General features: G+C 33.0%; 1 protein-coding gene across 1 annotated transcript; it reads left to right on the top strand.

Moving 5' to 3' along the window:
* The first annotated feature begins 3038 nt into the window (after window positions 1-3038).
* Window positions 3039-7596, top strand: LOC109805465 (WD repeat protein). Its single transcript, XM_020367550.3, has 2 exons — window positions 3039-3553; window positions 7110-7596. Exons 1-2 carry the CDS (start codon window positions 3191-3193, stop codon window positions 7320-7322), a joined length of 576 nt encoding a protein of 191 aa, XP_020223139.1. The 5' UTR covers window positions 3039-3190; the 3' UTR covers window positions 7323-7596.
* The last annotated feature ends 2641 nt before the right edge of the window (window positions 7597-10237 follow it).

Below are 10237 nucleotides of genomic sequence, written 5' to 3'. Positions count from 1 at the left end.
ACGGGCCGTTTCAAAAGTGAAACGGGCCGTTCCGGAATAAGAAAAATGCCCAAAATTGGAGAAGCAGAACGGGCCGTTCTGGTTTGGAGAATGGGTCGTTCTGGTGGGAGAACGGGCCGTTCTGCTGGGATTGAGAACGAGCCGTTCTGGTTTTGGAACGAGCCGTTCCAATTGAGAACTTTGCGTAGTTTCGAAGGGTCCAGAACGGCCGTTCCACTTTTGGAACGGGCCGTTCCAGTAGGTGAGCCTGAAATCTTATAAATAGCGTCCCTCACCTCTCATTTTGACACATCTCTCATTCTCTCTTCCTATTCTCTTCTGTTCTCTCTTCTTTCCCTCTTCTTTTCTCTGAAGACCAAGGGGCATTTAGAGGAAGAGACCAAGAGATTCCTGTTTTAGTTCAACTGCTGTTTATCCAGGTACGGGGGAAAAAATGATTATTTATATGTAGAGTTACATGAGGGAATTGGGTAGAGGAAGAGCCCTTAGGGTTATGAGTAATTTTATAATTATTTGTGTTTGGAGAATTATTGGTTTTATGTGATTCTGTATGAATTTAGGATTATGAATATATATTTTATTTGTAAAAATGATGCTTTGGGAGAGAGGACGAAATTATAGAAAAGTGCCTGTAAGTTAGGTTTTGGAAAAATTGGATTATTTCTGTTTGAGAAATTGATGATCCCATTAGATTCTGTATGTGTTGAGGATTAGAAATATATATTTAATTTGTAAGAATGATGATCTGGAAGAGAGAACAAAATTGTAGAAAAGTGCCTGTGAGCTAGGTTTTGGAATAATTGGGGGTTTTACCGTTTATGTTAAAATTATATTAAATTGGTAATTCTATTGATTTAACATTGTATTAAACATTGTATTAAACTGGTGAGTTAATTGAGTTTTATATTATTGTTATAATATTGTTATAATGAGTATTCTTGGTGAATTGCTTGATAGGTATGTGAATCGTTGCATTGTGTGAACTTATCAGTATGTAGTATGGAATTGTGATATGAGATGTTGTGTGGATATGATTATGATTGTGACTGTGGTACCTCACACTAATGACCAGGGATGAGACGAACCCTGGGAGGTGATGCTCCAGGGACGAGCGTGCCCCTGGCATGGTATGAGATGAGTGAGACAAATAACACGCATCACTTATGTCAAATATGGTAGCCCTGACATAGAGTTAATTGCAAGAGATTGTGTGGATTGTGATGTGATTGTGGTTCCTCACATCAATGACTAGGGATGGCACGGCCCCTGGGTAAGTGATGCTACAAGGAGGGCGTGATCCTGACATGATGTGGGATGAGTGAGACAATTAACCCGTATCACTTATGTCAGTTGTGGCGTGACCTTGACATAGTGTTAATTGTAAGATTTATGTGGATTGTGAAGGATTGATTGTGATGTGATTGTGATGTGATTGTGGTCAGGGATGATACGAACCTTGGGTAAGTGATGCTACAAGGACGAGCGTACCCTTGTCATGGTGTGGGATATGTGAGGCAATTAATACTTATGTCGGGAGTGGCACGACCTTGGACAAGAGATTCTATAGACGTGACCTTGGCATAGGGTTGATTGCAAGATTTGTGATGATTGTTGTGATTGCAAATTGTGATGTGATGATGAGGCGCGATTGATAAAGTTATGATACATTGAGATGTTTATGAATATTTTGTTAAGTATCGAGTTATAATAAGATGATATGTTGTGTGTTTGTATGTACTTTACATATAGTTGTTTCCTTTTCTCACCGTACAATTTTGTGGATGTTTTAGGTAAGGAAGATCCGGCTGCGAGTGGCATCTAGAATGCCAACAGTTAAATTAGGGGTATGCTCTGATATTGTGACATCGGGGCAGAGGACTTTTAGAACAAAATTTTTATATGGATTTGGAATTGTAAAATATCATTTGAAAACAATTTGTAAACTCTTGTGTTTCATTTTTTAAATCTTTATTATTGTGGTTATTGAAGAACTATTTTTGAAGTTTCTCATGTGAATCCTTTTACCAAAATTTAAACATTTATTTGTAAAGTTACAGTATATGTGTTGGGGTAGTAAGGGTGTCACATTTAGTTTCCTACAAGAACCTGCTCTATAAATAAGGGTTTCGTATGAAAATTACAGGATCTCAAAAATTCATAATTAATCTCGTCTAAGCACAATTCATGTCATATATAACACAAAGATCAATCATAGAGCACGTACAAATCATACAAAACACTAATTCTCATTGTACATATCGAATTGGGATTTTTCCCACAACATAGAAAAACAATTAACAAAATTGAAGGCCAATCTCGCTATCCAATAGATATCCCACCTCCTAGAACACTCCCCTTTTACCTTGATAGATGTTAGGTGAAGGACAAGGGTCTCTGACATGCGTTCCAACAGGCGAGGGCTTTCATGTTTAAGAGCAAAAAAAAGAGAAGCATAAAAGAATATATCAGTCGCCCTAGCCCCTTCTTAAAATTAACCTTGTCTTATTTTAATTAAAATAAATATAAAACACATATTTATCCAAATAACTCACATAATATCATATAATTTCACAAAACCTTCCTTAATTAAATAAAAACACACTTAATTATTTTAAAATCCATCATATTATCTATAAAACACTTTTTATTAATTAAAAAAATCCTCTAGTTTTTTAGAAAACTTGAATTGTTACATTTATAAGTAAAAAAAATGTTTAATGTGAGAAAATGTTATCAAAATTAAACCTTTTAATATGGATTATATATGATTTTACTCCTTGAACTCTCATTGAAATTTTTTTTCTAGTTTCTAAATAATTTTTTTTCTTATTTTATTCTCTAAAGTTTTTTCAACTTTCACTTTTCTTCTTTAAATTTTTTCTCCCGTTAACATTTTGATTCCCAAAGTTAAATTCTTTCGTTCATAAAAAAAGTTTCAAAACTAAAATTAAATAAAATTTATAGAGAGATTTTTATTTTTATTTTGACAAATATTGATGAACTAAAAACACATATTTATTCCTTTCAAACTTTAGTACCATTACATTACATTTCCCCTTACAATTCCTTATCCCAATTCCCAAATCAACAAAACTTGACTCCGCCGCAACGAACAAAGCATATATAACTCCGCCAACACTCCTCTGTTCCTCCGCACTGCAGATCCACAACCCGCGTCCTCGCAGCGATCATGGAGGACGAGAAGACGCCCCTGGTCGGAGAAATCGAGGAAGTGGACGCGGCTCCCGAGGCCGCGCCCCACGACACGAGCGAGAGGGAGAAGCACGTGCGGACGAAGGTCCCGGAGGCGGAGATCCACCTCTTCCGCCAGGGCAAGGGCCCCGTCGCGGTGTTCAAGACGGCGCTGGGCGGCTGGGAGCAGGACCAGCTCGAGGTCCGAGACATCCTCGAATCCCACGGTCTCAAGTCCGTTTACGCGTTCAATCGGCGTGACGGGGCGCGCGGCGTGCCGGTTCGGTTCAACCCCCGGAACGGGAGGTCCGTCTTGACCTATAGAGATGGGGCTGTGGTTTACCTTGATGGAGAACCCAAGGTCTGCTTTTGATTTTGTTTAAGTCAATTCAATTGCTTCAGCGTAGAAATTAGTTCAAACTTGTATGAGGACTCAGGAGTGTTAGGAACACAGTCTTTACTGTTAGTTAAGGTTTGTTGAAAATTACAAAATCACGATAGAGGACTGTGTTTAAAAGAGTGTGTAACTAGCGATTCTTAAGTTGTATATAGTTGAATAGATGCTTTTAAGTGTGATACTCTCTTTAGAATTGGGGTTTTAACTGGTAACTTGCTTAGTAAAAGGTTCCATTAAAGGTTAAATTAGAGATTAATGAGGTGAAATTCTAATTATGATCAAATGCTGAACTGTATATAAGTTTTGTCTTAAAAAAAAAAAACCTTTTTTGAGTTTTTGATGAATCGAGTGTTTTTTTAAATCGTTGCTGGGTTGAGGGTGGGGGGGGGGGGGGGATCTGTTATCAAGGTGGCCAGATGGGTTGGGTTTTGGTTGTTTTGGTACTGGGACTTGATCATGTGGGTGTAGGTTAACAGTATGTATGGAAGAAAAGGGGGAAAATAGAGAAGACAGGTGATGGAGACTGGAGAGTAAAATTGACTTTTGATTTTTTTTTATATTTTTTTTAACGTTTTCTTCAATTTAGCTTTGAAATTTTCTCTCCACCTGTCATTTTCATTTTGCTGTGCCAAATGGAGCGAAGGTGTGTGTTTTTGTTTGGATGAGTGGGTTTTAGGATGATAGAAGCTGAATGAAAAGCAAGGGATTTGAGATTGCGTGCCAGATAAAGATTGTGGAAAGTGAGGAAGTTTAATGGTTTGAGTTAAATAGCTTTTTGTAATAGGAAGAAAAGAATGCATCAAATGGTCTGGTTTAGTGAAGCTAAGGTTTTGATGTACTGTGAATTAGGAAGGGGAATATTCTATGTAGGTGTTAGTTTTGAATACCATGTTATGGATAAGTAAAGAACATGCAATTAATTTGTGAATATTATGTGGATTCTGTAAAAAATAAAAGTTAGTGGGTGGAAAGAAAACTGCAGATTATGTTTGGGTTGGCTTTGAGGATAAATTTCAATTTTCTTGAGTTAAATTGGATGCCACAATGAGAAGAATGCCAAACATTGTTGTCTGACAACATTCTAAAATGATTTCGTCTATACGTCAAAGAAAGGGGGGGGGGGGGGAGGGGTAGGGTCATCTTTGGGAAATTTCTCATGGATAATGGCATGTTACAGGAAAATGTTGAAGCATTATAATTGTTGATGTATATTGCATGAGCATTACTAGAGGCGTCAGTGAGCAGTAATGCATATGTGAGGGCTGAAAATTATTTCATTTTTGAGAGGTCATGGTGACAAAATGTTCTTGTATACTCTGCTTGCTTGCAGTTGAGCAAAGATGCATCAATATTTGCTTCATATAAACTGGCCGTGTAGAGGATTTGATGATGCATAACCATAAAACCAGTTGAACTTAATGTAAAAATGGTTTCTAAGTGGGAGTGGAGGAACAAACTGTCAATAAAGATTTTGTCATTAATATATTTCCTAGAGAGAGAGAGAGAGAGAGAGAGAGTGAGAGAGAGAGAGAGAGAGGAAGGATCCATTTACTCCAAGAATAAGTTTTAGTATACTTACTCCACTAAATAATAAATGTTTTACATTAAATTTTAACAATTCAAATGTTAAATTAAAAGTTCTTAATATATTTTTATTTGAATCTATATATATATATAACAAATTATCATATAATTTTTAAATTTTTAAAAAATTTGCAGACTTTATTTATACATTAAGAACTTTTAATTTAATAGTTGAATCATTAAAATTTGATGTAAAACATGAGTAATTGAATAGAGTAAGTTTACCTAGATCTACTTTTAAAGTATGTGAATTCCTCTTCACATATATATTAGGATTTGTAGTCTTCTCATTTATTGTATATAGTTAGATTGCCCAATTATAGGAATTAGAATAATTGTGTATTAGTATTATTTATGGTTGTAAATGTGTCTGTAAAATATCTATGGCGGAGATCACAATGAATGAAGGATAGAAAACTAGAAATTCTGACAGGAACAAGTATTCAGTAAATTCTTCTAATTGAAAATAAAGAGGGAGAAGCTTTGGCTTTTTTTTTTTTTTTTTTTTTTTTTTTCAGATTTTGGGAGGGATCAAGAATGCAAGGCTTTTTAGAAGTGTGCTTTGTACACTTGGATGATGTCTAATTTGCTTGAAATTGTTTGAATTTTTAATAAGCACCTCTTGTCCTAACACCTGCTATGGGATAGTTCCATTCTCTGTCTGAGAGAGTGGTCTACCACCAGCTCTATGATGCCTGAGTATCCAAAGGTTGAGAATCCGTGACGGTGGATGTGCATACAAAATACACTCCAATAATAAGTTATTGGCTGTCTAAAGGTTGAGTATCAATGCAGTTTAGAGAGCTGCAATCATACTTATCCTCTGAAGTTTGTTTGGTCTTTGTATGGGGTGTTTGATTGCTGGATTGCGTAACAGACCCTAATTCATGATTGGCATTGATTGGAAATCTTCTATTAGAACTATTTTACACTTATGACTGGCCAGTATGTTTCTAATCTTGAGGTTACATGTTCAAGCTGCTTCTTGGCTTGGTTTGTTAGGTTAGCAAGCATGACAAACTGGTTCAGGAGGGGAGAAAGTAAGGGAACTTTATTGAAAGAAATGAATGAAAGAATCCTCCAGAATTCGAGGAACCTGGACTCTCCTAATACAAACTGATTAACCCGTCGTCTCTCCCTCTAACTACCACTTCTATTGATATCCTGTCCTACTATCCTAAACCAACAAATCTCCCTTTAATTATTCTCTTACAATTCACTGGTTTTAATTCCCCTGTGACCCACTTCCTGTTTAACATAAACCTTCTTAATTGAAGGTTTCCTAAAGTTTATCAAAGCACTAGGCAGTGATTCATGATTTAGGAGCATGTGTGTTGGGTGTTGCCCTAGTTAGGCTGTATGGTCCAGGAAGGATTGAGTTACTTATTTGGCTCAGCTTTAGCCTATTGCTCCCTCTTTTAGAGTTTTTATTTATTTATTTATTTTTAATATATTTATTGGATATGCTTAAATATTTTGGTGATATCATAAATTTCTTGGTTGTAAAATTGAATATTTTTTGAGGTTCATAATGCTTTGCGGTGAGAATTTTATGAATGTTATTATAATAATGGTTTTGTTGATTCTCTCTAAATCATGTTTGTCACGCCTCTTAATTAACTGAATTTTGTGAAAGCTTTTGCTTTCAACGCAACAAGGCTTGTTGATTTGCAGACTATCAAGCATCATTTAATTCCTAGATTATTTTTTTTGTATCAAAATATAAAATCTCGACGGACATGTCACTGATAAAGTATTTTATATCATATAGATTTTGTTTTTTCTTTTATGAGTTTTAAAGTAGAAATACTCCCAATATGATTGCCATTGTCATGTTATTATATATCTGACTATGATATGCAGGGCATGTAATCCTAATAAAAACATATATGCAGTTCATGTAATATTGTCATTAGCTGAGAGTTCTCTTTTGCAGGACTCACTAGTTAAACCAGTGACCAGGATTTTGATTGGGGTTGCTTTAATAACCCTTATGATAACACTGGTTTCAAGGGATACTCCGGATTGGTTGAAGAAATTAAACGTTTCTGGTGTGAACTTCCCTCCATGGATCTTGGCTTGTGTAGTCATTGTCTTCACCCGCATGAGGAAGAGAACCAAAGATTTTCTGAAGAGTCGTGGTTGGTGAATGAACTTTTATTGACGCTTCTCTGGTAGGGTTTTATGCATTTCTCTATACACTTGCAACTTTTGTTCAAACTGACATAGTTTTTGTTGATTAATTATATCATCATAAATTTATAGGTTAATAATAAGTGATATTACGTTTGATGGATACATAGATGTTCTTGATCAGCGAGTATAGGCTATCTATCTGCATAGATGATACATTTATCTTTTTTCCTTTTGTTGCTGTCCAAATGTGATTACTGATTAGAGTGGAAGGAAATAGTTTTATATCATGCCCTAGCTTGCATTGGGAATCTTCTGAGATAGCTAATATTATATCGTTATCTAATTTTCATGGCGAGTACATACGGTTTATTTGGTAACAATTTATATTTTAATAAGAGTAATAATATTTAGAGTTCCAAGTATTTCAAACACTCGGGTGACATCACATTTCTCTCTATCTCTCACTTCCTATCATATCGTATACCAATTACATCTACCATTTCTTTCTTTTATTTAATTTCTTTTTCCAGGTGTATATTAATATTAGCATATCGGGTGTCCAATAAATATTCTTTTAATAATCATCAAGAAGTATTGATGTTGATATAGTTTATACTTGCCAATTGAAAATTTTCACTCACCCTCATCCCTTTCCCCTAATGATATCAAGTTGGTCATGGTGATTGACATAAATTATTAGTTAAAAGTATGACGTGTGAATAAACGGCAATCGTGATCCTTAATTACAGAAATGATCCCTCAAAATAAATCAAGAGGGAATAAAATTGGAATATTGCTGCATAAGAACTGAAAATTTAGTTCATCTTCAAGAGCCTTGAACTGCAGTAACTTCGAATGTGTTCTTCACTTTTTTATTATTGCAAGTGAATATAGCAATAGTAAACGTATTGTTTTTTTAATGTCATTTTTATTCTCATAACTACTCTCAAGTCCTTCATTTCTTTTTATAAACCATTCACTATTTTATGACTTCTATTGTTTTTATTTCTTATTGGTTCAAATATTTTATAAGATTTCTTATTGGAAGTGAAAGCAAACATAATGTGTTGTTTAAGGGACTGAGATGGGTTCAAATAACATATTTTTTATTTTAAAAAATACAGATATAAGGTAGTATACATGTATATATTATTTTATTCTTCTAATTAATGTTTATCTTTCTCTTAAAGAAATAGAGAATTTATATATGTTCTTTTAAGAATTTATAATTAATTAATTTCATCAAATTAAGTAATATACTTAAATTAGAGGTATTTTAGTCTAAAAATAAGTAATATATAAACGATATGAATTGAATCTTACATAAAAGAACAAACATTTGTTTAATGTTAGATCTTACAAATAGGAATGGAAGTATTAATAAATTATATATAAATAAATATTATATTTTAATATATAAATTATATTTAAAATTTAAGATAAATAAGCATAATTTTAGTAATATTTTCTATATTTATAAAAATATTGTTTTAATTATTGATAATTTATTTAAAAATATTAAAATTTAATTCATAAATAAATATTATAAAAAAATTGAATTAGATAGAAAGTTAAAAGAATCTCTCAAAATACTCTTGAAAAATAATACCTAAGTCATGCAATATAATTTTTCGTGTTTAATATATAAAAGTTAATTTATTGTATATAAATTATATATTTTTTTGTATATGTATTAAGTGATTGTGTTGGAAGTTCCTAATCAAATAAATTTACCAATTGTGACTGGTTTACGACTGAATTGAATACATTAACATCGAGTTAACCACATTTCTAATCTAATAAGGTGATCGATAAGGTTGAGTTTGGTTTCCGTTTAAAATGGTTAAACTTCTTGTTTCATTTCGAGTTTAATAACATTTTTTCATACGAAATATCGAAGTATAAATTATACAAGACAGATTTGTACAAGCATTTAAATACAAACAGATTCATTAGTTTTAGAGCGTTTTTGTACATACATTGTTGCTTCTGTGTATTTTGTATTTCAGGCTTGGTGAGAGAATTTATGATCCAAGTTTTTAAATCTAGTTCAAACATGCATTTACTTTAGTTAAATAAAAGTGGCAGTTTAGATCTTAATTCTTAGATAACCAACTAACGATACTTCTCGACCAACCAATTTGAAGAATACTTTGCAACACAGTTACCATTTTACCAAGATGAAGATGTTAGAAGTTGATGGCAGGGAGTTGAGATTTTCAATTTTAACACAAGAATTAAGTCATTAAGATAAGATTAATAGTTATAACCCAAAAGATACTTGGTTGTGAGTTTAATATTATTTTTTATTTTAAAATCAATATATTAAATAAAGAAATATTATTTGTACAAATATTGTATAAAATGAGAGAGAAAAGAGAAATATAAGATATGGTGAGTGACATGATAAAGAGAGGTAGAAAAAAAAGTCATTATTAAATAAATTGTTATAGGGGTGTGTTTAATTCCCTCATCCAGCACTACTAGATACGCGTCATGTTAGAAGTTATTGAAAGTTGCTCATACACGTTCTTTTTCATTTTGACCTGAAAAACATGTCTTACGTATATTATCAATGTTTCATACATGTTCTAAGTTGTTGAAAAACACTATTTTGTTAAATAACATGTGGATATTAGGTGAATCGAATATTAAAGTATTCTTACGGGCATTTATTCCTAGAATTTGTTAAGGTAAATACTCATTATCAGATCGAGGCATCTTTAATTTCCCTCTATCAGGGATATATATATATTTTTTATAGCAAATATCTACCGGGTATGGTTCCAATAATTAAATAATACATGTACAAGAGAGTGTACAATAATTAAAAAAAAAATCGAAATAAAAATATTCCCCGCTAGAATACCCTGCAATTAGTATACAAAATTGTAAAAAGCATAGCAAATAGAATGCATGACTTGAGTA

Source organism: Cajanus cajan, chromosome 1 (assembly GCF_000230855.2).
Source record: "Cajanus cajan strain Asha chromosome 1, NIPB_CcT2T_4, whole genome shotgun sequence".
In the NCBI taxonomy this organism is placed as follows: Eukaryota; Viridiplantae; Streptophyta; class Magnoliopsida; order Fabales; family Fabaceae; genus Cajanus; species Cajanus cajan.
Note: the sequence above shows the minus strand (reverse complement) of the source record. Positions and strands in the feature narration are given on the sequence as shown.

What these genes read in the sequence shown, in the direction of transcription:
- LOC109805465 (XM_020367550.3), top strand. Translation starts at nt 3,191, where the DNA reads ATGGAGGACGAGAAGACGCCCCTGGTCGGAGAAATCGAGGAAGTGGAC. An exon ending in ACCTTGATGGAGAACCCAAG is followed by an intron (nt 3,554 to 7,109) that starts GTCTGCTTTTGA and finishes TCTCTTTTGCAG; the next exon opens with GACTCACTAGTTAAACCAGT.